Genomic DNA, 27,588 nt, shown 5'->3' with positions numbered 1-27,588 from the left:
CAAAGTCAAGTAGTGGAAGTCCATGGCAGAGGTATTCTCTCTTGTCTTGTACACAACAACAATGAAAGAACAAAATATAAATACATAACAGAAGTTGTATTTTTGACCCACTTTGACACATTGTAACGGGAGAGTTGTCGTTGTTATGACGTCATCACCACGCGACGTTGTTGGTGCTGCGCAGTTGCTTGTTTGGAATTTTCCACCAGACTAACCCTTAGAAACTTAGTGCCTGTGTGTGTGTGTGTGATAGTTTGTATTGAAACTATTGGAGAGTGGGGACACAAGAACACAAGAAGAAGTCTTAGCCGCCCGGATCGCTCCTCAGTTGTGCCATCCGAGCCTGCGGTGGGAGCGCGTTTGTTTGCTTGGGTCCTGCCGATGGAGTACACAAGAGGTCCAGTCGAAGGCTCTCAGCTGGCAGCCAGCAACGTCCCGGCCTTCCTCACCAAACTGTCGACTTTGCTGGAAGACCCCGACACAGACCCGCTCATCTGCTGGAGCCCGGTACGAGTTGAGCACTTTGCGCTTCGTGACGTCTAGTGCAGTGGAGTGCAGGGTTAGCTTAACCCGCAGTCACACGAATGGAGCCTAGCTGCTAACAGCTATCAGCGAGAGCAGATGTGTCAAACTGATTTTTGTCGCGGGCCACATCACAGTTATGGTTCCACGCGGAGGGCCGTTATGGCTGCAAACTCATATGAATGTGTAATTGCCTCATATTATTACATATACACAAATGAATAATTTATTTTGAAATCAAAAGCCAGTAAAAAGTCTTTGTTCAACTACAGTATGAATCAATTTTATTTTAAAAGTAAAAAAAAAAAAAAAAAAAAGAAATGCTTGCAATATCTCAGTATTTTTAAAAGTGAACCCAATTTAGAATTTTGGTATTTCAGCAAGAAACACAAAGTCGATGCACTCTCTTGCGGGCCACATAAAATGACGTGGCGGGCCGGATTTGGCCCCCGGACCACCAGTTTGACGCCAGTGAGCTAGCGACAAATACAAAAGTACAAAAAAAAAGTACAAAAGTCATCATTCGATGTGAGAGCAGTGGGACGAAATATGATGCACGACAAGAACAAGCAGATTGCAACAACTGTGGAGAATAGAAATGATAAAACATAAAAACCATAAGAAGTTATTTTTATTACGTAAATAAAATACACTTATGAACTTTTAATGCATTCAATTGTACAAATGATTTTCTTTTCTTTATATTTGCAATATTTGTTCTATTGTATTCATGTTGTATAGTTGCCGAGTGGAACGTTTAACGTCCGAATGTTTGGTTTGCTTGCTCAAGGGTGCTTTGTAAGCCATCTGGAAGCAGATGAGCTTGTCGCTTTTCAGACACGAATTAACTTGTTGCTCCATCCCAACCTTTTCAACTTCGTTTGTCCATGTCAGAGTGGAACAAGTTTCCATGTCTACGATCAAGGTTACTTCTCCAAAGAGGTCCTCCCAAAGTTCTTCAAACACAACAACATGGCAAGCTTTATTCGACAGCTCAACATGTGTGAGTACGAGCTCCTACGAAATCAGCCGCTTGTGTTTGGTGTCCGAGCTTTCCCACATCTGACCACTCCTCGTTTATTTCCCCAAGATGGCTTCCGCAAGGTAGTCCACATGGAGCAGGGCGGGCTGCTGAAACCAGAGAAAGACGACACAGAATTTCAACACCCGTTCTTCGTCAGAGGCCAAGAGCACCTGCTGGAGAACATCAAACGCAAAGTCACCAATGTACGTACAAGCGCCCATCACAACGTTACACTCTTGTAAACACCGTCTCCTTGACAACGCCGCCTCTGCTCAGGTGTCTTCGGTGCGTCAGGAGGACAGCAAGATCCCATCTCATGAGGTCAGCAGACTGCTGAACGACGTGCAGGTGATGAAGGGAAAGCAGGAGACCATCGACTCCAAAATCAACGCCATGAAACAGTAAGAACTCCTAAGTCCAGACCACGTTCATGTCCTGTGAAGCAGGTTGACGACAAGACCTCGCAGGTCTTCAGGTTTCGCAGGTCCTGTGGGTCTTGCAGATGTTTCAGGACAAAAGCCAAGCAGACTGAACCAAACCGAACCCAACCAAATCTTTTTTTGTTTGTTTCAGTGAGAATGAGGCTTTATGGAGGGAGGTCGTGTGTCTGAGGCAGAAACACGCTCAACAGCAGAAAATGGTCAACAAGGTAAAGATGCTGCCGTTGTGACCGACATCAGCCTCTTTTGTTGTTTTGAAGTGTCATCATTAGCGTGTTTGGTCCATCTGCAGTTGATCCAGTTCCTGGTGTCACTGGTCCAGTCCAACAGGATCATGGGAGTCAAGAGAAAACTGTGAGTTTACCTGGAGATGGGTGTGTATTTGTTGTTGTCGTCCATGTTTCAACTTTTTTTCTGTGTGTGTGTGTCGTCGCGTACGCAGCCCGCTGATGCTCAATGACTCGAGCTCCGCCCACTCCGTGCCCAAATACGCGCGATCGTTTTCCTTGGAGCCCGTGCAGGCCGCGCCCACCGTGTTCCCGGCGGAATCCTCCGTCAGCTCCGGACCGATCATCTCTGATGTTACGGAGTTGGCCACGCCCCCCGCAGAGGAGGCCGTCACTGGTTGGACGCAAGTGGGGTGAGGAGGAAGCTGATGCAATGTTAGCAAAACAGTCAAACCTCAGTTTAGCTGCTCAATTTATTCTTTTCAGACTTTTGTTTGCCAACCCATATGTTGCAATTGAAGATGACATTGAAATGAATGGAAATAGTAGTCAAAACCAAAGTTATTAGTACTATGAAAAAATAAGTGGAGACACAATCATGACGACAAAACAGAGTGCGTTTGCTATCAAATCAGTGTGCAAACGCAAAACCGCTTTTCGACATATTTTCTGATTGGTGGATTTCACCTTGACAAAAAGCATTCTGCAAGAAAACCGCAAGGTTTTTTTTTGTTTTGTTTTAAAACAAATGTGTATATTTTTCAGATATGAGGTTTTGTGTTTCGGCCATTGATATTATAGCCTTGCTAAAGCTATCACCAGCAAGCTCTTTACATTTATCCACATGATCAATCATTTTTGAAGTCTTTGCTTGGTCAAAACAGTCCCACTTTTAGCCGCACGGGCAACCCTTTAGCCGCACGGGCAACCCTTTAGCCACTCTCCATTCTCATGTTTAGCTATTTCCTCCTTTTTTCAGCGGTAATATGACATTTAGGTCTCCTAATAAGTCACTCGGAGTTTTGACCCTCTTTGGAAACATAATTAGGTCTGATTTCAAGCAAAAAAACGAAGATAATTTCAATGCGTGACTCATTAAGTTAATGTTTACGTGGCGCCAGGAAAATCACGACTGAGCCAAACTCATCCGTGCCTTGACTTTTGGTGAATTCAAACGTAGTGAGTGAACCTGCGAAAATTACATCTTGGAAGATGTTGTTGGTCAACTGGAGAATTTGTGAGCTGAGGTTCCACCGCATCAACAAAGAAGATGATGACATCATCACGGGCAGCCGTGGCCCAATGGTTCATCGCCTGCCACCGTGGGGGACCTAGGTTCAGGACCCCGACTGGACCATCCCCCGGACTCACGGCTGTGGTGTCCTTGAGCAAGACACCAAAACCCCCAAATGCTCCTCGGGCGCTTCAGCCGCCCCCTGCTCCAGCGTGTTCCACTACCATGTGTATGTGTTCACTGTGATGGGTCAAATGCAGAGAACACATTTCGTGTGCATGCATGCATGTTCATGACAATAAAGGTGATTCTCTTCTCTTCTCTTCTCTGTAAATGATTGAATTTTTTTTGCAGTTGTATTCCGCAAGTGGCGCTGTTGAGCTTCACAACCGAATCCTCTTCTAGTGCAATCAGGTTTGCTTGACGTCGCTTTGGTTTGGTCCGCAGAAAGACGACAAACGTCAAGGAGGAGGAGCTTGTCGCGCCTGACATGGGGGAGGGGCTTACATCTGGAGACACGCCCCTTTCTCCCACCACCTTCATCAACTCCATCCTGCAGGACAATGACGCACCCGACACCAGCACCACAACTGGCAAGTCGTCTTCCCCTCTTCCTCTGCTCTTCTTCGCTCATTTTGGTTGTCTTGGTAGTGACATATTTATACCTACACAGACAGACCCTTTCCAAAAAATTGGAATACCATGGAAAAGTTCATTTAGTTCCATAATTCCATTCAAAAAGTTAAACTTTCATAGATTATAGATTCAGGGCCCATAATTTAAACAATGTCAAGTGTTTATGTTTACATAATTTGGGCTTTCAGCTCATAAAACTCAGGAAATCAGGAATTCAAGAAATTAGAATACTGTGAAGAAATCACCATTTCCTTCTCAGTTTTTGTAGACAAAAAGAAAGTAATTAGGGTCACATGAAATCAATCCAAATATGGTACTTTCAAAACGATATGTTCATCTTCAATAGTTGGTTGGGAATCCCTTTGCTTGAATCACTGCCTGGATGCGCTGTGACATTGAGGCAATCAGCCCGTGGCATCGCCTGGGAGTTACGGAAGCCCAGATTTCCTTGATGCTTGCTGTCAGTTCTTCTTTGTTTGTGGGTCTGGTGCCCCTCATTTTCCTCTTGATAATACCCCATTGATTCTCAATGGCGTTTTGAACCGGCCGGTCAAGCACTGGGATGGCATGGGCATCAGAGCAGGTTTTGGCGCTTCTGCCGGTATGGGCAGGCGCCAGGTCCTTCTGGAAGATGAAATCTGCATCGCCGTACAGATCCCCAGCAGAAGGAATCATGAAGTCCTCTAAAACGTGCCGGTAGACTGTTGTGGTGACCTTGGATTTAACAAAGCAGAGTTTACCAACACCTGCACTGGATATTGCATCCCAAGTCATGACTGACTGTGGATCTTTCACACTGGACCTCAAGCAGCTTGGTTTCTGTTCTTCACCAGTCTTCCTCCAAACCCTTGGACCTTGATTCCCGAATGAAAGGCACACTTTACTTTCATGGGAAAAGAGGAGCTCGGACCGCTGGCCGACAGTCCAGTCCTCCTCCTCCTCGGCCCAGTTGAGACACTTCCTACGTCAGCTGGGGCTCAGAAGCGAGGAACCCGACAGTTGTCGCCCATCTCACGGGTGCGTCTGAATGTGGTGGTTTTTGATGCTGTGACTCCAGCCTCATTCCACTCTTTCTGGGTCTCTGCTAGATTCTTGAATCCTCTCTGTTTGATAATCCGCTGAAGCCCACGCTCCTCTCTTTTGCCGGTGCATCTTCTCCTGCCACATTTTGTCCTTCCGCTAGACTTTCCATTGATATGCTTGGACACAGCACTCAGGGAACAATCGGCCTCCTTAGCTCAGAACCTTTGTGGCTTACCCCATCCTAGGGAGGGTATCAATGATATTCTTCTGGCCAGTTGTCAAGTCTGCAGTCTTCCCCATATTGAACCCAACTGAGACAATTGAACCAAACAATTTAATGACACCTGGGGAAACCTGTGCAGATGAATACTGTGTGACACTCAGTTTCAAACATTTATGGACGGCAAAATTTGGGATGATTTCTTGACAGTATTCACATTTTTTGAAGTCCTGATTTCCTGGGTTTTAGGAGCTGAAAGCCCAAATTATGTAAAATAAATAAATATATACATGAAATTGTTTAAATTGTGGGCCCTGAATCTGTAATCTATGAAAGCTTCACTTTTTGAATGGATAAATAAATGGATAAATAAACTTTTCCATGATATAATTTTTTTTGGGAAAGGGTGTGTGTGTGTGTGTGTGTGTGTGTGTGTCTATATATGTATGTATGTGTGTATATATGTATATGGCGGCACGGTGGCCGACTGGTTAGAGCGTCAGCCTCACAGTTCTGAAACGCCGGGTTCAATCCCCGGCCCCGCCTTTGTGGAGTTTGCATGTTCTCCCCGTGCCTGCGTGGCTTTTCTCCGGACACTCCGCTTTCCTCCCACATCCCAAAAACATGCGTGCTAGGTTCATTGACAACTCTAAATTGCCCGTAGGTGTGAATGTGAGTGCGAATGGTTGTTTGTTTGTATGTGCCCTGCGATTGGCTGGCAACCGGTTCAGGGTGTGCCCCGCCTCCTGCCCGATGACAGCTGGGATAGGCTCCGGCACGCGTGAGGAGAAGCGGCTCGGAAAATGGTTGGATGGATATATGTATGTGTGTGTATATATATATATATATATATATATATATGTGTATATATATATATATATATATATATATATATATATATATGTACATATATGTGTGTGTATGTATGTATGTATATATAATATATTTTTTTAAATCCCCCAAATCTTCCTCTTCTCCTTTTTATCGCCGTTACTTCAGCCCTCAGGCATCACCCAGCCGCCACCAACACGGACCCAGCTCAGATGTGTCAGACAGTTGTATGTATTGACAAGTAAGTTGATGTGGTACTTCAGTATTGAACAAAAGAACACCACTCACATACAGTGCGTGTGTGTGTGTGTGTGTGTGTTTGTGTTTGCAGGTCTGAATTGTCAGATCACATTGAGACAATTGACAACAGTCTAGAAAACCTGCAGACCATCCTGAACAACCAAACCTTCACCTTTGACACATCACCGCTCATGGAGGTGCGTTTGTGTTTGTTGGGTTGTGAGCAGGGCTTGACATGAACCACTGTGGCTAGTGGTTTCCCATAGTTATTAGCCTCTCAGCATTTTCACATGCCGTAATATTTCCCCAAATTTTTACAGGTCAAAATACAATCGGCAATGCGGGGAGGTGGGTGCTAACAGAATTGTTTCCTGATCGAAATGCAACCTGCCAAAGTTGGTACTGCGAGTGGCTGTGTGACCCACCACTGCTGAAATTCCCCTGCATTTGGCCGGTGTGAATGTCAAGCCCTGGTTCTGAGTGAATGTGTAACATACACACAGACGTCTCAAGCACCTTTTGTGTGTTCAGTTCTTCAGCCCATCCTGTCCTCCAGGTGACTTTGACATCAGCGCTCTGGACACCGTGAGTGCAACCGCATTTGCAATTCTCACGACATGAAATTGAAATTCATCACTACGTGACATCATATTTCACGACATGACATCACAACAATTCCTGACAGCGTGATCGTACTTGAGTGTTAGCTGATGTCACCCCTTGTAAGAAAGTTGTGTTTTGTTGCTAGCTTCTCTGTGACAACTTCCCCAAAGGAGCTGATGAAAGCGACAATACCGGTAAAAGCACGCACACAACTGACTAGTAATGAAAAATGATGAAATATTATGAAATTATGGAATGCACGGTGGACGACTGGTTAGAGCGTCTGCCTCACAGTTCAATCCCCGGCCCCGCCTGTGTGGAGTTTGCATGTAATTCAAATGTTTATCTTTTTATATAAAATATTTCAACGGGGAAAATTGATTTTGCTATTCGAGTAAATCGATTTACGAGCTTTGTGGCACAACAAATGAAACTCAAGTCAAAGAAAAACGAAATTCGAATGTATATTTTTTTGTTTGTTTGTTGAGTTATTTTGGTGTTTGGTGCTGCTCTGTGATTGGTCCAGGAAAGCAGCTGGTGCAGTACACGGCCATTCCGATTTGTGAGCCAATCGGTGTGGAGGGGGGTGCGGCCGACCTGCCGTCGCTTCTGGAGTTGGAGGCGGAGCCTTTCCTCAACCCAGACCTGAGCGCCAACATGAACTCTGACCTCTGACACGTTGAAGGAGGGACTCCAGGATGACAATCAGGTCAGAGGTCAAGGTTTTACTATGCAGATGATCTGCCATCCATCTTGTTTTTCTTTGCTTTTATGACATTTTTAATGAGAAGGAAAAGAATATTTTGGGAAACATTTACCCTGTATTTATTCTGTTACCAGGGAAACAACCAGCGCAGATTAGCTGGGATTGGTTGTCAACACATATCGCGAAGACGTCTTGTTCAGCCACATTAAACATTTGTGCGAATTCCTTGTGTCGTGACCTGCCACACACACACACACACACACGCTACTTTGTTAGCTACACCTGATAGATTTTAAAATGTTTTCTTCTAAAAGGGAATTTAACTCTGCTGTGTGATTTTATTTCAGACTGAATATATAACAATAATTTCGATTGACTGTCGGAGGAATTCATATAGCAATGTGTTATTTCAGTTAGGTATATGTTTATTAATGCGCGATTACCACTGCACTTTTTCATCCTGAGCGTTTGTAATATTTTGACTGACTTGTGTAAAACACAAAACAAAAGCATTTCTTGCATAGTCATTAAGTCATTTTAATGTCAAATTCACTTGCTTATAAAATTGATTATACAAACGACGAACAGATGTCTTTATTAAATATTTCCAAACAAAAGGCCGCTGTGGGCGGGGCCTAAAGGCAACTGAAGGAGCATGCCGATTGGGTGGCGCACTGGAAGAGGCGGCGGGAGAAGCGAACTTGATGCTTGCGCTGGAAGTCAGCAGGTGTCCTCCAGTTCCATGTTCTCTGCAGCTGTATGCACAAACGCACTTTTGGGATATGGTGTGGTTGTCACGGCAACTGATGCGAGCACAAAGACGGTCTCACCTTCAGGACCCTGACCCCAAGACCTGTACTGTTCAGTGACGGAACCTGTGGAGAACAAGCCATGCCGGCAGTGTGCAAGGCACAATTATCATCATCATCATCATCTTTATGACATTATTACGATCGTGGCGAAGCTTCTGTGTGTTGACGTGAAAACGACTCACCAGCCTTGTGGGGTTCTTTAGATGGCTGCCCGCCACCTGCACAACACAAACGCCAAGTCACATGACATCAGTGCGACTAGGCAAGTCCAAAGCTGTTCCCGTCCCTCCCTTCCCACTACAGAGTGGCCCATCTATCTGCTAAGTTGACTGTTCCGGTGTGCTTTGGAAATGTGTGCTGAGTGCCCTCGATGTATCCCACAATGCAGCTTGAATCCCTTTGTAGTGATTCAGCTTGGTTTGCAATCATTCACTCATTCCCTAAGGCTACAAAGGTATTTTTATATACCGTGGACCCCCCTCCCCCCCCGCTATTGGCGGCAGATAGGGACCAGGCTGGACTGACAATAGTTGATGCCCATTAGAATTGCATTGAAAAAATTAAATACAGTTTTTAACCCTAAAACTTCTTCAATAAGTGGGCATAAATGGTCATCGTTTTTGAAGTTTAAATGGCACTGGAGTCCACGTAAAAAGTGTCAAACTCACGGGAGTCCACGGGCGTTCCTGCTGGCTCTGAAAAGACTTCCATAGAAACGCACAGTGTTTGACGGCCCCTTTCGATACATTTACATCAGTCAGTACCTTACCTGAGGCCGTCGCCATGGTCAAGGCATCAGTGCGCCACCTCAGCGTGCCTGCGACAAGAGTGACAGTGAAAGAGGCGCAACGGCGTCACGATGGGGGAGAGGGCCCCCGCGTACACGTACCCGACTGTGGCGTGTGCGTGAAGGCGCCCCCTGCTGGCTCCGTGTGCACGAGCATGGACGTCTCTGTAAGTGCAGTCACGTGACATGGTGAACAACATGGCAAAAGTACAGCGAGTTGAGTTCACCCTGTGACCACTGACCACACAACTCAAAACACTCATATTGCAAATCATCGAATGGAAATGCCTCTTAAGCGTAAACAAATTGAACAAAAGAAAAAGAAAAAAAAAAAAAAAAAAAAAAGGTTGTAGTAGACCTAGTGGAAATGCAATTAATACGTTCCATGCTCCCCCCACAAAACTACAGAAATGTTTGTCATTTGTTTTTAATAAGGAAACTAGCCCTCTATTAGTATAGTACTTTATAAAATTACAAATATATAGTAATCTAATTAAGAAGGTAAAGAATGAAACTGTACATCTTGATGAATTCATTGGGGCTCCGCAAGTCTGATTTACCGGCCAGGGTGTAATATAATACAGTCGCAGACCAAACGGGAGTTTCACAGCTACTGTAAATGACTCAGCAAGCTGCAGTAATATTTTTTCAATATATGCCTGTGAGTGTTGTAATATTGTCTGTCTACATGTATTGCTCCACTATTTGTGTTCAAAGGGTTAGAATAACTCCACTATCGATGCCATTCGTTCGCTGGTCTATGGTGTTTTCTATTATGTGTTAGCATTAAGCTAGTGGGGGTATTGCGAAGGCAAAGTTGAGTTATTTTTAAATCCACAAGGTGTAATAACCTTTAAAGTGTTTTTTGATGGTAAACTTCGTGCCAGTGTAAATAAGAATCTACAAGCCCAATTCCAATGAAGTTGGGACGTTGTGTTAAAGATAAATCAATGATTTGCAAATCATGTTCAACCTATATTTCATTGAATACACTACAGAGACAAGATATCTATAATGTTCAAACTGATCAACTTGATTGTTTTTAGCAAATAATCATGAACTTCGAATTTGATGGCTGCAACGCGTTCCAAAACAGCTGACATTGGTTTTCTGAAGTGTTCCTGAGCCCATGCGGCGATATCCTTGACACATCCATGTCGGTTTTGGATGCAGTGCCGCCCGAGGGATCGAAGGTCACGGGGATTCAATGTTGGTTTTGGGCCTCGCCGCTTCCATGCAGTGATTTCTCCAGATTCTCTGTACCTTTTGATGATATTATGGACCGTAGATGGAATCCCGAAATTCCTTCCAATTGTATGTTGAGGAACATTGTCCTTAAACTGTTGGACTACTTTGTGAACCTCGCCCCATCTTTGCTTGTGAATGACTGAGCAATTCAGGGAAGCAACCACGGCACCCACCTGTTCCCAATTGGCCTGTTCACCTGCGGGATGTTCCAAACCAAAAGGTGTTTGATGAGCATTCCTCAACTTTCTCACTCTTTTTTGCCACCTGGCGCAGCTTTTTGGGAACGTGTTGCAGCCATCAAATTCGAAGCTAAGGATTATTTGCTAAAATCAATCAAGTTGATCAGTTTGAACATTATAGATATCTGGTCTCTGTAGTGTATTCAATGAAATATAGGTTGAACATGATTTGCAAATCCTTGTATTCTGTTTTTATTTATGTTCAACACAACGTCCCAACTTGATTGGAATTGTACGAGCGCTTGTATCTCAAAGCAAAAAAACAACAACAACAAATAAAGGCTAAATGTCAGCTCGTATCTGGAAAAACTCATAAGTCAGATCACTATTATCTCAAAGCACCACAGTAGTCACATTCTGTTTGAGTACGAACAAGTACACATTGGTTGGGGGGGGGGGGGGGGGGGGGGGGGAGACCCTTCTTCACAGTGCAGTACTGATTCTACTTCTTAAAAGTATTAGCAAAATAAATAAAAAAAAAAAAATAGCGATCATTGAAGAAAATACATCTTACTTGTTTGTGTTTTTTCAGATGTCAATTTTTTCTTATAGCAGGAACTTTTTTCAGGCTGGCACAAGACTCCCTTTTTGGAAACGACAATATCAAAAAGTTCTTTCCAATTAAGCCATGAATGGGGAATATCTTGTTTCTCCCGGTTCACGTTCAGCTACGTCGCTGCCGTGCCTGTTTTTTCTGACTTACAAGGCCCAAAGATCTGTCAATCAATCATGAGCTGACCTCTATCTATTTATGTCTTTGTCACATTATAAGCTTGGCGGTTGAAAAACATAAGGAGCCTATTTTTGACAAAGTGAGCTTTCAAATGTAGGAAGTCGAAGTAAAAAAGCAGTCTGAAAAGTACCGTCAATGCTCCAATAGAGATGGCTTAAAAATGGGCTGTTGCTAAAGTACACAGTTGGAGCATTCGTACTTGGTCACTTCGCTCGCCACCGCCGCCGACCTTCTCGCGCACGCGGACGCTCACCCGTGCGGGTCGCGTCCTCGGCCAAAGTTGAAAGTCGAAGTACGGGAGGGGTTGCGGGTGGCCCCTTCCGCTCGTTTTCAGCGGGTGCCAGGGCGACGTCCGCCGAAGGTCCGCCGAAGGAAGTCAGGGGAGCCGTCACTGCAGGACACAAGAAGAAGAAAGTCGCTGGAAGTTCTTTTGGGGCTCAGGCATCACAACCAGGCGTCGACCTCCATCTTTGTCCAGCAGCTGAGTCTGTCGGCCGTTTCCTGTTCAACACACCGCACCCGGCGTCGGGGTACTAAGTCAGGACCGCTTTTGCCAAAGATTTCCAAAAGCCCGGTTCTTACCGTTTGCTCGAGACCAGTCTCCACCTGTGGAGAGAAAAAACATTTGAGAGCCGATCAACAGACTTGAACTGATGTTTAGCGATTAGCCATCAAGTTGGAAAATCTGCTTTGTTCACTTTGTGCTATTGTGGTACACCTACTCTCATAAAACACCTTGCATTGTACTACACACTGTACTATTGTACTGTATTATTGTATTATGCCTTCTGCTCTCATAATACGGTACTGTTGCACTACACCTACTTTAATAATACCCCTTTCATTGTACTACACTTTCATTAAAAACGTACTATTGCACTACACCTTCTACTCTCATAATACACCTTGTCCTATTGTAGCACACTAAACTCTCATTTACGTTCCAGGAACTCCACCCACGCTAAATGAATTCTGTGATGGAGCAACCAATTATTTAATATATTGCTCTATCAAAAAATATAAGTTACATGTAAACATATCAATGCTAATTTGTCAAAGTGCACTTTAGAAAGGTGCAGATATTTTATTTGTCACACACACAACCCAAGCAGGTCTACTAGGCATCTCGTGCTTCAATAACGTGAACAAAAGCCCTTGCGGACGTGGCGTGAACAGGCCATTTCCTGGATTAACCATTTGCACCGTTCCTCACACTCACGCTCCTGCCATGTAGTCAACAAGAAGCATCATGGGAACCCAGAAATCATTACGGTTAGGAAGTTATTTAAACTACAATATGGTTGTTGTAGAAAATGATCCAAAACACTGCACATGACTTGCTTTGTGCATGTCATTATTGTAATGTGTGTGCATTACTGTAGCTATTCGTTGGGCTAAGGTTGGTATTCGTGAATTTGTTTCATAAAAAATAAAAACCGGGCTTGTTTTAAACAGTCCCTTTCCAGACATGTCCTATATATTCTCAAGCCATTTGGCGTTTTACCAAATATGAGTTGCATATGCTGTACTCATTAAGAACAAGAAACCAATTAACCTGTTGAGTCACTGCCTCCAAATGTAACTAATTTAGCCTATGAAGGTGACAATACGAGATGTGAGAGTGAGTAACCGCACCACATTGAACATTTAAAAAAACCATCTGCGACGCACTGAATTTGCGTACACCTTCTGCCCTCACGGTACACTTTGTACTACACTTTATGCTATTGAAGCGAGGAGCAGACAAAACAGTCCATTTTTTTTTATTTATTGGTTTGTTCTTGTCTACATTGGGACACGAACCGTGTGACCCTCCAATCCCAAAACCCCAAACCAAGTTCTTACCCCAGTTTTCATTTATTAATAATTTGTGCCAGAAGACATTGCAGTACATTGGAGTTCATCTTGTATGTTTTATTACCTGCTTGTTGCGATGAGAACGAGGAAGATGCTGAAGGAAAAATAGCACAGGAAAGTTGACAATGATGTATTTGACCCTTTCATAATCATGCTACGTAGAGCTTCTCAAAGTACATGAGTCCTCATGCGCGTGCTCTGCGATGGCAGTAGAAGGCGATTGGTCAGAGGCACGCTCTCCTTCTGGTTGCCTGATGACGTCAGACTCAATCAAACTTTCCTCATCTGCATCAAAACAAATCAAGTCCGTAATCTCATTTCAATATGATCATTTGTGAATGAAGAATAAAAGAGAGACCTGTGGAGTCCGTCAAAGTCCGTTCACCTGGTTGACCCAAAAGAAAAACAAATCACAGTTGTGTTGTTAAGCTTATTAGATTGTTGAAAGAATTTTGTGATTTGGTTTCCCTGTTCCAGGCCATTGTTGTGCTGCGTCGGTTCCGTCGAGGCTCAGCAGGTGCTCATCATTCATCAGAGACCCCATGCTGTCGTACGCAGTCTATATATAGTGCTGTGACTCGGAAGCCGTAGATGGTAAACGGTGTCTCATCTATACTAGACTAGACTGACATGTAGTAGCCCGTTTGGTGCACAGTGTTTGGTCCATACTGCACTTGACTGATGTGAAAGCAGGAAGCCGGCAGATGAATACGATTCCTGTCTGCAGCGTCTTCTATTGCTGTGCAATAACAAACCCAAAAGCTGATTTTCATTGACCATGCTTTTTTACTACCTCGTGTATGTTTTTGGGTGTCGAAACGACTTTTGTTACACAGTTTACAATTATCGCAGGTTGTTTATTTTCGGAATTGGAAACCTGACATTCTGTGTACAGCCAATTGTTCTTTTTTATCATCAACCATAGCAGATTGACGCACATGAACTCAACACCTCCATTTCCCAAAATCAGATTAATGTTTATCAGAATGATCAAGTTTTAAATAAAACTTGGACTTTGGCTGCGTACAAATGATCCTTAACGATGGGTCGGTTGCTTCATGACAAGAATGACTGATCGAAGGACGGATTAACGATTGATGGCTGACACGACGACGACGGTCATCATGCTAACTTTGCTCACCCGGCAGGCCGAGCAGGAAGCGGTGGGCGGGGCATCTCCGCGGTTCCGACCAAACGGGCGCAACAAAGGACCGTCAATCGCCTTCCAATTTCACGTCAGACTCCGCCTACAACATCCCAGCGGGGCACGCCTCACCCGGACACTCACCTGTGTACTCTAGGTGAGAAGCTCCGCCCTCAAACGACATCACCGCACCTGACAACGAATCGCACGGCTCACAATCTTGCCCCCGTTGTGCCTCCCTGCTACGCTTACCTATCGGTTCCTCAGCTCTGCCCCTTCCATTGGACAGCTCCTGTCTATTGGCTGAAGCACAACGCTCACACCCATTAGAAGACATTGAATCGGCCGTCATTGTCGTTGATTATTTGAAAGATATTGACCATTGGAATGCGCGTCCTCTGTGTCAGAATCTACGGAAACAAAGACATGAACGAAGAAACTAAACAAGTGACCACTGGTGAATGAAATCCAAATCCATTGCATGCAAGATGAAGACACTTCTATGATGCATCATGTGCCAACAAGCTGTTGCATAGTTGAAGTCTGATAAGGACCTTGGTCTTTTCAAGTGGACTAAATCACATTGATTGAATTGGATTGGATTTATTATAAGTGACACATTTTTTCTTGGTCTTTTCAAGTGCTTGGTAGTCCTTTCGACATGGGCAAACTTTCATGTCGCTCGGTGACCTCTCGTTTACCTGCCGAAGCGTCCATCGTTCCATCCGACTGTCCTGCGGCAACTGAAGCCTCCTCACCACCTGACCGCGTTACAAACAGCCATCAGATTCTGACCAGTCAAATAGAACGCCTGACACGCAGTCATCACATTCTGACCGCACATTCTTTTCTGGATGTTCACTCACCGCTGACGTCGGGAACAGACGACACATCGGGTTTGGGACCTGCTGGGTAAACCAGATGACAATTATTAACAAGATGAACCCACCAGGAACGAAATGAATGATAAACGAGACGAGCTCACGATGAACGAGATGAAGAGTACAAAATTGTCACCATTAGGTTATTTGAAGGAGAGGAAGGCAAGGCAAAAACGTGGGGGACCCAAGTGCAGGGAAGCAGGGAGGCGAGGCAGGAGTCTCCAAAAATTTGATTTGATTTCCAAAAAAAAAGGAACAGTGATAAAGCAAGCTAAATAAAGTCCCACAACAGACAACCAAAGAAACACTTGAATAAACCAAAAATGGGAACCAAGACTCGGCACAGACAGAGACAATGACACCTGACAATGACAGACTGCAATGACAATGAACTAAAAGAAAATGGCCAACTAAATACAAACAGGTTGACGAGACAACGAGGAACACCTGGACAAGACACGGGCGGCTGGAGAGAGCTGATTGGTCGACACGAGGTAGAAGGTTGACGACAACAGGTGGACACAATAACTAAATGAGCAAACACAGAACACAGGAAACCATGGAACAAAACTGAACACAACACAAACCAAAACACAGACCATGACACAAAATATCTTTAAACCTTTGGTGATCGCGACTACAATTTCTCTCAGCTTTAGCAATTCAACATCTTGCAGGTTGTCGTGATGGAGCGCGCAGACCAGAAACTACACCCGCTCGTGTTTCCCGGGATGCAGTCTCGCTCTTTAAGCAGGATTAACGTGGAACAAAACAAGTTTTGCGGTCGGAAAAGCCGACAGGGGTCGACTTACCTGAAGCCCCCGCCGCGCTCTGGTGGGCCCTCGGAGGTCCTGCTGGAGAGGAGGGCAGAGGGTGGGTGAATGGTGCTCATGTTTCCTGCACTTAATTAAAAACTTCACAAAGGTTGACTTTCATTCAAATCTTTGGTCTATTCCAAAACTTGAATTTGTTGTGGCATTCCATTTGTCCAAAATAAGAGCGATTTTAGATTGACGTTATGTTATGTTGGCGTAAGGTGAAAGGTGGGCCCGTCTCACCCTCCTTCTTTGTGGAGTCGTCGTCATCTGAAAGGAAAACAACACATCTGCATTTTTTTTGTTGATCTTCTCTGCTACACGCACGTGTTTGTTTTGAATGTGTCAGATCACGACTAATCACAGAGCAGTGGCGCTTGCTTTTGCCTTATCTTCTCGATCTAGTCGACACAGTATCTGATCCCGTTTCATTCATGTGTTGTCATCATTCCAACGTGATACTTTTAGATTCAATTAGCAGTTTGATTATGTCAATTCCGAAGCAAGCCGCCCTATCTGCGCCTGTCGGCCAACCGTGACGAAGGGCCGCTTTCAAGGCCATTAACACCATTTTTCCGAGTACAGCCGCGAGGATCGTCCTGGGCCTCGGCCTACCCTCATCTTCCTCAGAAAGGTCGACACCCTCGGACCGGTCGCCCTCCGCCTCCCCCGTGAGCTCGGCCTCCTCCCGCTCTGGAAAAAAGGCACATATCCGCATCCGAACACATCTGAACACCGAATTGGCTTTTTTTTTAGGTTTACCCTCCACGGGAGCTGTCACTGCTGCCGTTACCAAGACAACCAGCGAGGACATCAAGATCAAGTTCCTGAGGAATGCAAATCAATCATTTCACGCATTCATTGGCAGTTGCTCATCGCAGATCTCACCAAGGTCTATCATTGGTCACTATCGTTTCCAGCAATTAGTCACTATTGTGTCCATTCATTAGTTACGATCATGTTCATTACTTCGTTATCATCGTAGATCACCACCAAGTCCATTGAATAGTCAGTATTGCATCCAACAATTTGTAACAATCTTGTCCCTCAATTAGTTACTATAATGTCCATTATTTAGTCACTATCAAGCCCATGAATTAGTCACTACCATCACTGCCATAGAAGTTTACTCACCAAGGCGACATGATGTTTTTTCTGCAGAAAAGATCTGCTTCAGCATTTTATACCCAGGAGGCGGGGTTATGCCACTGGTGTGTGTGTGTGTGTGTTAGAATCACGTAAAAACCACCAGCTTTCCTCATTCATGCTTTCGGGGAAACTTCATCTTGTTCATCTCAGTCACTCTTCCATGTGGATAAGTAGAATGCAGACTGCAACCCCCCACCGCCACACTTCCCACCGTGTAACCTGACTCCAACCCCGTCCACACCTGCAATTAACTTCAGATTCTCAACAAAACTTGTATTGGCCTACAAAAATGGAACAACAGAAACTGTTGTTCCGTCCATCTGCATTTCAGGAAAGGAGAGAGAGAGAGAGAGAGAGAGAGAGAGGGACAGAGAGAGTGAGAATGAGAGAGAGGGGGAAGAGAATTAAGGGAAAGACTGTGAGACAGAGGGAAATAGAGAGAGAGGGAAAGAGGGTGAGCTATCCCAAGCTGAAATACCAAGTTGGAGGCTTTTTGCTAGCGGTGCCATAAATTGGTCACAATAAATAAAATCTCTTTGGTTTTGACTCCACATGCTCCCACGGTGCAGTTTTAGTCCTTATGGACAACATGCTTGCAACCAACTGAAGAGCAAACGTGAAGTTGTGACTTTTCCGAACAGGTATTACATTCGCCCGCTCCACAATCAACCCTTGTTGGTTTTGTTGATTTCACTGGAGATTGTGGAGCATTTCAAGTGGGCAGGCCTGAACTACACAGTGACGTGAGCTTGACCTTTTGGCCAGCTGATCAACACGTTCAGGCTTTATCAATGAACAATATGAAGAAAAGGAATGACACGTGATTGTTGAAACTTTATTAGCACACAGCCAATATTGCTGTATGACGTTCACTACGACAGCTACACAATAGACGTTCACGTAGCGTGCACGTGTTCATTCAGTGGACAGAGTAACGGATGAGCAAACAAGCGCTTGACAAAGACTCAAAGACACAAGCGAGCAATCCAGATGGGAAGTTGTCATGGCAAATGTATTCCAAGCAGTCCCCACGCTTATGCTTGCTTCTGCAAAAGCAAAACACGCTCGTCATACACAATTGACTAGACTATATGAAGTATATTCAGATCTTGATAATAATGTGGTCACCCTCTCGGTTGGAGCTTGAAGGGCTAATTCACTCCTGCAGAAAGAAAAACATTCAGTATCAATTCTTCGTCATCATTTTTGGTGGATTTGAAAGATTAGGGGCCAAATGTCAATGAGAGATTTACCCTGGGGTGGGATGGTGTGGAGTCTGATTTTTCGACAAGAGTTGCTGTAAAAAGTGATAAGCAAGGTCAGAAAATGACTTTGAGTTGAACATCTTAGTTTTCTGACTTCACACACCCTCAGTGGAGTCAAAGATTTGGGAGCTTTCTTCAGGTTCTTGAACATTTTGCTCCTCCATGTTTACATCCTCTTCGATGGCATCTCTGTCAAGGTCAGCATCCTCCATGCTGACACTTCTATCGGAGCCTTTGTCAGCCTTGGAAGAGTTTTCTTCTTCTCTGATCTCCTCCCCTTCCATCACGTCTGACGCGTCAGACAAGTCGATTTCTGGTGTCTCTCTTCCTTCCTGTGCCTGAGCCTCCTCCTCATCTGAGACCTCAGGCCCCACCTCACCTCCCTCTTCTAAGTCAAATGTGGCCAATAGGTAAGCACCATTGCCACCCTCGTCAATGCCAGCCGTGGCGGCATCAGACTCAGAATCACTGCTTGCCTTGTATCTGTCCTTGTTTGCCTCTGAACTTGACTCTGATGACAGAAGATAGCAGAATCCTGAACTTGAACAGCATGTCTCAATCTGGTGTAGGGTATCAGTTTGTGATAAAAGAGCAGCTGACCTGATTCTGACTTGGTCGATTGTGAAGATTTTGGCAATTCCAGAGACTCTTGAGACTCAGGTGATTCCGGGGTCTCAGGTGATTCCGATGACTCTGCTGAATCAGAAGACTTTGATGATTCCACAGACTCTGGTGATTCTGCAGACTTTGTTGATTCTGCAGACTCTGGTGCATCAGCAGACACTGGTGATGCCACAGAGTCTGCTGATTCTCCAGACTCTGCTGATTCTGCAGACTTTGGTGATTCTGCGAGCTCTGGTGTATCCACAGACTCTGATGATTCTGCAGACTCTGATGATTCTGCAGACACTGGTGATTTTATAGAATCTGCCGATTCTGGAGGATCTGGAAGTGTCCAGAAATAGAAACTTTCTCAAATGTGTACTCATTGTTTTGTGTCTGGGAGGTAAAACAGTCTTTCATGACCTTGAAAGACTTGACGAGACAAAGAAGATAGACTGTAATACCGTCACTTTCTGTAAAGGAGTTGTCAGGGCCTTCTGCTCCTACATCTGTGGAGATATGGTGTGTTGACATGGTGATGTCATCGCTACAAACAAACTCACATACAGGGTGTCAGTACGCCACAGACATTAGCATGGAAATGACTTCTTGGACAGAACACTCATAAGACTGAGAGTTGCCCAACTCGTCAGCACACTGACTTGAATGGTTGAACCTCATTGTGTATTTATTATTATTATTATTATTATTTTACTTTTAAAGAACAACAACAGCTCAAATGTACGACTTCTTCATGACCCAGCTGAAATAGACACGCTACCTGAATCGGGAGAGTTGTATACACCTGCGGACATGAACATGACACTTTGTCAATTCAGTCATGACACAAAGGAGTCATTGCACTAATGATGACTTTGAAGAATCAGACCTTCAGCTTCCACTTGGTTGGTGTCCTCGTTGTTTGGTTGTGCTAATCAATGCAAAATAATGGATCACTAACATGAACAGCATAAGAATATGACGACGATGACAAGGTCACACACTACCTTCAACTTGTTCTTTGGAGTTATCGACACCTGTGGACACCTTTTAATTAGCATCAGGTACAACGCACACATATGGAGAAGCAGTCTAACCTGGGGAATGTGATGTATCGCCTGACACAGTGGGAGCTGAAACATCAACATCGACAGCATCAAGGCGAGGTTAGTTTATATCGTGCATTTATTGCACATCATACAGAAAATCGTTGTGGACATCTTCTCTTCAGGCTATGAGTTTGTATGCTTGTTTTCAACGGTCAGTCATTTTGTTGCTAAAATGTTAGCAAGTGTACGACAGGTCAGCATTTTTGGAATAAAGATAAAGTAGTTTGAAAAGTGGATGATGAACATGTTAATGTAGCTAATGCCACTGACACAGAACCGTGTTGATGATTTCATTTTCAATTCACGTGTCACCTTTCATTCGGATCAGGCGCCGCCTGCCAAATGCTACAGAAGCTAGGATGAAAAAGACTCGAGGAATGGGACCACCACCTGCCTCGAGCGCATACGTGCCTACCTGGCTGTGATGTCGCCGCCTGTGTTGCTGGTTTTCCTACAAGAACAAACAAGACTCAAGACAACAACAACAACACTTGCGTTGTTTCTCACCAAGGTGCACACGTTTTGTTGTCAATGTGTGTGTGCATCCAAAACAAAATTACCGTCAAGGTGAGCGAGCAGAACCGCACTTCTATCTGCAACATAAACCACATTTATTGTTCCAATAAACTCAACGGATTGCGTTTTCATTATTCTAAACAAAAAAAAATCTGTGATTCTTTGAAAGTTGGAATAATCTCAGAATCAACTGGAACAAACAAACTGGTTCAATTGATGAGTTATCAATTGGGCATAGAACAAAGTGATTACCACTTCAAAACTACATGTACAAATCAAATGGAAAAATAAATGTCATTTATGACTAATGATGACATATCTCACCAGGAAGTGGAGCGGCCAGACAAAGTGTGACAAGAGTGAAGAGTGGTAACAGTGTGACACACCTACAACACACACACACAACAACCCACCCACCCGTGCACACACACAAACACACACGCACACACACACACACACACACACACACACACACTTGTTTTTCTTTTGTGGTTTGAAAAAGTTGACCATGTGACAAATGAGGTGAGCTCGAGGTCTTCAAAGTTTTGTCCTGTTCAAGAAAAGAAAGCGTCTTTTCTCTTCCAAGCTAGAAGGGTCGAGTGTCGCCGGCTTTGTGGCACTTTCTTCATTCAAGATCCATCCATCCCTTTTCTGAGCCGCTTCGCCTCACTAGGTTCGCGGGCGTGCCGGAGCCTATCCCAGCTATCATCGGGCAGGAGGCGGGGTACACCCCGAACTGGTCGCAGGGCACATACAAACAAACAAACAACCATTCGCACTCACATTCACACCTACGGGCAATTTAGAGTCGGCAATTAACCTAGCATGCATGTTTTTGGGATGCGGGAGGAAAGCGGAGTGCCCGGAGAAAACTCACGCGGGCACGGGGAGAACATGCAAACTCCACACAGGCGGGGCCGGGGATTGAACCCGGGTCCTCAGAACTGTGAGGCAGATGTGCTAACCAGTCGTTCACCGTGCCGTGCACAAAGAGTCCAATTTATCATCAGCTAAAGAAAAGATCATCAAGAATGCATCAATCCTATTTTTGTTTGCAACTAAACCAAAGACGAAGGATTACACTCACAGAAAGGCCAACATTCAAAACATCAATGAAACAATTTGTCAGCTCACCGTGTGAACATTTTTGTTGACGTCAATGCAGCAAATGTCAGCGAGATGCGACTTCAGCCTCTACAGTCACACAAGCTCAACTTCAACCTCTCGAATCACACGAGAGACAGAAGACTCTTTTATGGATGACCCTTAGCTACGCCTCCTTCTGCTCCACCCACCTCACCACCTGCATGCTAGCCAGTGACAAGATGACAAGATGAAAAGAACAGAGTAGAGGAGAAGGAAAAAGAAGACAAGAGGACACGATGACCAGAAAAGAATGAGACAACAAGACAAGATGAGAACCTACAAATTGAAGACAACCTGTACTATCAATCAAGTGTGCCAACATGGTTATTATGGTGCAGTTCAGTTCATAGGTCAAGGATGACATTGATTTTCTTCATCCTCGTCATCATTATCACAGATGAGTCGCAATAAAAGTTGAACGAGTGAGTCTGCCGCATTCCAGAAGCTTGAAGAACGTGATCTGCAACTGGTGGATTTTTACGTTGTCAAATATGGCTTCCTCACTGTGTTCGTACTGAAAAAGAAAAAGAAATGTTTTCCTTTTTAGTTGGCATTGGCAATATTATGAAATGACCACACTCCCGTCATATAGACATGTGACAAAAGAAGTCATCAAACGTTCTACATACCAGACCGAGTTCATCTATGAGCACCAAATTTGCTTAGCTCACTTTGGCTTTTGACTCCAAAAAGCCACATTGAACTAATGGCGGTCATTAGATGTTTGGTCATATTGAGTGAGTGTGTGTGTGTGCGTCCGTGTGTGACACGAATCCTTGTGTGTGCCTTCTTCTGCAATAGGATATTTAGCCCACATGAAACCTCGGTTTTGTTCCGTAAATGTGCTAGCTAAGTTTAATATACATGTCAAAGTGTGAATTAATGAGAATAAATATGATTCTTCTTCTTCTTGTCCTCGATCATGTTGTCAGTCTTTGGATGTTTAGTTGTCGTTTTTCATTTCATTTTATTTGTGTCAGGTCTGACCATCTAATGTGAACCTTTTTTTTCCATGTGCTTCATTTTGGAGTTGTGGTATCTTTTGCTCCCAGTCAGCTTACTAATGTTTACGCGTACTGTTGCCCCCCCCCCCCCCCGAACAACACACATACACATACTACTGTCTTTGAGAGCACGTATCAGATTCACATCACAATTCACGTTTTCTATCCAACGATGAGCAAAAAAGTGAACTTCTGGTCTTGTCTAAATCTATGTCGTCTCAACTAAATAAGTGAGGAACAGGAAGTGACATTTGACAACAGGTTGTGAAATCATTGGCAAGAATCCCGTTACGAGTGCACTGCTTATCATGTCCTGTTTGATACACTCCTGCCAGGTGATACAACCAGGGCACACATTTATAGGCACACACACGCACACACACACATACCCCTACACCCTCTTCAATTAACCAAACAGCGTTGTTGTCTTCGAGAGGATTGAGCTCAAATTCCACCTGCAAATGCTGAACAAGTCAATCTTCATGCAGTAGCAGTCGAGTGGAAACTAAAAATGATACCAGGGGACGTCACTGACCCGTAATGAACTGAGGTCTCGTTGACAGATATGATGATTGCATTAAATACTGAAAAATATAATCAAACAAGGAGTGTAGTTGCATATGAAGTATTCATTCATTCGTTGAGTACACCTTTCTTGTCCTTGTATTTGTCACAAAGAGGTCTGCCATTAAAGTGTATTTTCCTTCAGGAACAAGAAGTGTCAAAAGAAGGGTTACACCCATGGACCAAACAGCAAAGTTTGAATATTTTATTATCAAACTTGAAGTGTTGCTTAGCGTGCGCGGCACTTGGCGTGCTGCCGATGATCAACCGTGATGACGAGCGACTTTGGATTTTCTTTTGGACGCTCGATTCCTCGATGCCACTTTGGCCTGAGGACGGACAGCGAGACCGTTGGGACCGTCGGGACCGTCGGGACCGTCGGGACGATAAGCATTGAGCACATTGGAGGCGGGGCTCGGAACAGTGATGGCAGGGATTTCGGCTTTCGTCGGATGGGAGCTGAACTTCTCCTTCCCTCTGTTGTCGGGATTCTCATCATCTGTAAAATAGTGAGCATTCAGGCATGTTTCCAAAAGTTTGGGACAGAGCAGCAGTGCTAACCCAATGTTACCAAAAGAGCGTTTGGCATTGTCAAGTGCTTTCATTTGGACTCTTAGCGTTTGGAAAGAAACGGGTCATTTCAATGACGAGTCACCTTTTCATAGGCAAATTTGAGCTGGCATTATCATTCAAAATCTAATTTTGCTCTGCACTTACCAAAATGACCGAGACATCAAAAGTGAGTTGGGTAATTACCAATTAGGTTCGGTTAGATCAGCTGCAGCCTAAGCCTTACATTGCATACTGCCCAAATATATTTGCTGAACACTATGTTGAGAGGAAAATCAAGCATAAGTACGTGCCCGTTGCAAAGCACACTTTGAAGAGTGATTATGTCAAATACGGCATCTGACCTTCCACTTCTGCACCGTTGTTTGTCACTGCAGCTTCTGGAACGTGAATCAAGAACCATGATGTCATTGAACGCCTCAACAGCACATTTGGATGAAGAATACGACGTGCGGACAAAGGGCAGGATTTCACCGCCGGTTGTCCAAATGAGACGTACCGACCACCGTTACCTGATTGGCTGCTTGAGCTGCAGGAAAACAAATGCGACACAAAGTTCATGACGGCGCCGACTTGTTGGCACGAGTATGTCATTGAAAATTTCACACTTGATATTGTATAAATGGTGCCGGTATGTTTTTGTACTTTAACAGTGAATCACAACGGTTGGCCACAAGAAGTCACTCCAGTCTGTGTTCTCAAGAACAATTGTGAAAAGTGGCGTCAAGCCGACGGCATGCCTTCCCACAAAAGGAAGGAACCCCTGCCCCCTTCTAGACCTTTATTCCTTTCTTGGACCACCGGGCTGTCTCTCTGTAGTATGTGTATTGAGCAGATCATTTGCATGTAAGGTATCCAAAATCCAGCTTTGAGACCCGCTTGGCCAGACCCTCCAGATGTCTGAACTCTTTGCAAAGGTTCAAAAAAACAACGTCACTTTTGTTTCCAAATATTTGTTTCAGGTACAGAACAAGTCACTCTTTTTCCACAATAAGTGCTAATAATTTATTCTCACCTGTGGAAATTTCATCGGACGTGGAGTCTGAGTGGGAAAAAAGATATTGACCAATGAGAAAGCTCCACGATTGATGACTTTGACTGGTCGTGACTCACCGTCGGTGTTGATGTCTCCGTGCGCCGGCATGACCGACATGGCCAATGAGAGGAGGAGCACCTTTCTGCAAGTCACAATAAGTGTGTAAAGCTGCTGCTTGTACAAAGAGCACACACGCCGTTAGTCAGCCTCAATGTGGATTAGGGTCGCATCGCATTTTCTCGATGACCACAGCCTGACACATTCAACCGGCTACGTGAAGCACCGGCTGTTGTGTTTCATTTCATTATGATGACCGTGGTCTTCCTAGATATTCTTAATGTATGCACACAAATGTAGACACCATTGTATGTGTGTGGAGAGTTGCATTGTGGGAGTGAGGACCTACCTGATGAGCATGCTGAGGTCAGAAAGGTCCGTGCTTTTGGCCTGATCAGGAATGCTCTGCCTTTCGGCGGGTAGCACTGCCGTTTATATATCTCTCCAAATGTCACTGTGTGTGTGTGTGTGTGTGTGTGTGTGTGTGTGTCTGTGTGTGTCAGGTTCCTGTGTCAAAAACATTGAGTTTGTTGACATGACCATCCTCTACTAGTACGAGAAGTCCAAAATGTTTCTTCCAAATAATTTTCGAATGTGGCTGGCATATATCCCTCACAGTTGTGAGGTTGGGGGTTTGAATCTGAGATCTGGCCTTCCTGTGTGGAGTTTGCATGTTTGCTGTAGTACCTGGAGAAAACCCATGTGTTTGTTTTCATCCTGCCACATTCCAGAAACATGACAGTATCTCGGCTTCATTAAGATGAACAAATTGTCCGTAGGTGTGAATGTGAATGGTTGTTTGTCTGTGTCCCCTGTGATTAACTGGCAACCAGGCCGGGGTGTCAGCTGGGATAGGCTCCATCTTATCCATGACCTTGGTTAGGATACACGGTACAGTAAATTGATTTTGTAATGTTCAGGGTACCAGTCTTTGACATCCTTGTAACTTCATAGGCCGAATAATGCATGACCCATGCCAACTGTGCGACTTCAATCCTTAAAGTGCAGCTTTAGTCAGCTGATCTGACCCTATTTTTCAATGTGGATTTTATCCATCCATTATCTGAGCCACTTATCCTCACAAGGGTCGCGGGAGTGCTGGAGACCATCCCAGTTATGTTCGGGTGAGAGGCGGTGTACACCCCGAACTGGTCACCAGCCAATCGCAGTGCGGATTTTATGTTTCTTTAATAGTGCCAAGAGTAACACAACAATGGAAGGACTCAACAAGATCACAGGTACTTGTTCTTTGTCAACTTCCATGCTGATGTCACTTGAAACACCTATTTTTATGAATACCTCATTATTTCTTCTGGGAAAGGTTATGCAGTTTCCTAGACCAGCTTCCATTGGACTTCCGACAGAAGTGTGCAGCACCTTTACAGCAGTGAGCAGGAAGTGATCAAAGGACTTTTTATATGTCTTTCCTGTTTTGGGCCTCAGATGTGTGTCGGTCCTCCATGCACCACCTGTGACACAAGCCAATTTGTCCTTAGGGAAGTGTCTCTCCTGCACGGTTGCAACATGTCCTGTAAAGTTTGCACAGTTTCTCTGCACACAACAAGCACACCGATTGTCCTATTAGTTTTTGTGGAATCCCCCTCCTGCACCAAAGGTCATTTTGTGGGGTGCAGGTTGAATTACGATCCTTGCTTGTGCGGAAGAACAATCAGAGCAGAACCACCTGCAACCTGAAACAACCCAGACACAAGCAGAGTTGACATTTTGGTTGATGTTGGACTTAGCTTTCCACATAAACCCAAGTAACACATGATGTGAACATTAACATGAACCCTCTAATAGCAAGTTGGGGTTTGGTGATTCAGTGCATGACGTAAATGATGATAGCAAGTCATAAATTTGTACTTTACTCAGTCGTTTTCACCCTCAGTGGGAATTTTGCTGGCTGGTTGAATGGGCTGGGGGGCTGGGGGGGGGGGGGGGGGGGGGTGTCTGGTATTTCAGTGTCAAAGGCTCTACTGTCTGAAAACGCTTTTCTGTGTAAACAGAATCTGAAAGAACGCTCAGCCAATTGTGCACCTTTGAAACAGTGTAAGGTCAAATGTAATTCATTAAACTTCCTCTGCCTGTCTGAGTGGGAATGGAAATGAATTGCACAAACATCACAGATGTTTTCTCTTCATAATTTCAATCATGTATTATGAGTTTGTATGTTGTCGGTGAGGGAACTGAGCCTCTGCGGGTTAGGAGGGACTGCACGGTCCATCCCCACCACTCCAGGCAACGGCCAAGCCTCACCAACTTGGGTGCAGCACTTCATTTACCCTTAAAGTTGTTTAATTGACCTCTATTAGGGTTAGGTTTGGGGAACTGAACTCTTCCCCAC

At 44.5% G+C, this 27,588-nt stretch overlaps 3 protein-coding genes across 20 annotated transcripts; 1 reads left to right on the top strand and 2 right to left on the bottom strand.

Annotated features, from left to right (window-relative positions):
- The first annotated feature begins 135 nt into the window (after nt 1–135).
- Nucleotides 136–8,461, top strand: hsf1 (heat shock transcription factor 1). Of its 4 annotated transcripts, none has more exons than XM_061760192.1 (14): nt 138–507; nt 1,417–1,525; nt 1,613–1,749; nt 1,823–1,947; nt 2,120–2,195; nt 2,279–2,340; nt 2,429–2,626; nt 3,895–4,040; nt 6,326–6,398; nt 6,489–6,594; nt 6,929–6,982; nt 7,146–7,194; nt 7,527–7,709; nt 8,325–8,461. In XM_061760192.1, exons 1-13 carry the CDS (start codon nt 382–384, stop codon nt 7,673–7,675), a joined length of 1,410 nt encoding a protein of 469 aa, XP_061616176.1. In that variant the 5' UTR covers nt 138–381; the 3' UTR covers nt 7,676–7,709; nt 8,325–8,461. The 4 variants fall into 4 exon arrangements, with proteins under 4 accessions (XP_061616177.1, XP_061616176.1, XP_061616175.1 ...); XM_061760191.1 differs by lacking the exon at nt 8,325–8,461 and adding an exon at nt 7,841–7,928; XM_061760190.1 differs by lacking the exon at nt 8,325–8,461 and having other exon boundaries at nt 7,527–7,928.
- On the bottom strand, nt 8,228–17,421 carry si:ch211-80h18.1 (uncharacterized protein LOC555593 homolog). 15 transcript variants are annotated; one of them, XM_061760204.1, is made up of 22 exons: nt 17,357–17,416; nt 16,985–17,049; nt 16,838–16,915; nt 16,466–16,492; nt 16,220–16,261; nt 15,393–15,434; nt 15,228–15,287; nt 14,907–14,936; nt 14,779–14,829; nt 14,671–14,718; nt 13,741–13,767; nt 13,560–13,667; nt 13,447–13,476; nt 12,108–12,131; nt 11,988–12,026; nt 11,779–11,916; nt 9,408–9,470; nt 9,288–9,335; nt 9,187–9,222; nt 8,701–8,736; nt 8,537–8,581; nt 8,228–8,461 (listed from the first exon to the last, which is right to left on the bottom strand). In XM_061760204.1, exons 1-22 carry the CDS (start codon nt 17,365–17,367, stop codon nt 8,427–8,429), a joined length of 1,083 nt encoding a protein of 360 aa, XP_061616188.1. In that variant the 5' UTR covers nt 17,368–17,416; the 3' UTR covers nt 8,228–8,426. The 15 variants fall into 15 exon arrangements, with proteins under 15 accessions (XP_061616188.1, XP_061616178.1, XP_061616179.1 ...); XM_061760194.1 differs by having other exon boundaries at nt 9,187–9,335; nt 17,357–17,418; XM_061760195.1 differs by having other exon boundaries at nt 9,187–9,335; nt 15,393–15,431; nt 17,357–17,418.
- An 813-nt stretch (nt 17,422–18,234) lies between these two features.
- On the bottom strand, nt 18,235–22,334 carry LOC133471040 (otolith matrix protein OMM-64-like). The gene is made up of 14 exons (XM_061760168.1): nt 21,999–22,334; nt 21,189–21,250; nt 20,909–20,941; nt 20,764–20,799; nt 20,337–20,372; nt 20,247–20,276; nt 20,129–20,170; nt 20,021–20,044; nt 19,704–19,748; nt 19,237–19,581; nt 18,740–19,147; nt 18,625–18,668; nt 18,500–18,533; nt 18,235–18,417 (listed from the first exon to the last, which is right to left on the bottom strand). Exons 1-13 carry the CDS (start codon nt 22,007–22,009, stop codon nt 18,528–18,530), a joined length of 1,122 nt encoding a protein of 373 aa, XP_061616152.1. The 5' UTR covers nt 22,010–22,334; the 3' UTR covers nt 18,235–18,417; nt 18,500–18,527.
- Nucleotides 22,335–27,588: the final 5,254 nt, after the last annotated feature.

The sequence above is a fragment of the Phyllopteryx taeniolatus genome, chromosome 21, assembly GCF_024500385.1.
Source record: "Phyllopteryx taeniolatus isolate TA_2022b chromosome 21, UOR_Ptae_1.2, whole genome shotgun sequence".
Lineage (NCBI taxonomy): Eukaryota > Metazoa > Chordata > Actinopteri > Syngnathiformes > Syngnathidae > Phyllopteryx > Phyllopteryx taeniolatus.
Note: the sequence above shows the minus strand (reverse complement) of the source record. Positions and strands in the feature narration are given on the sequence as shown.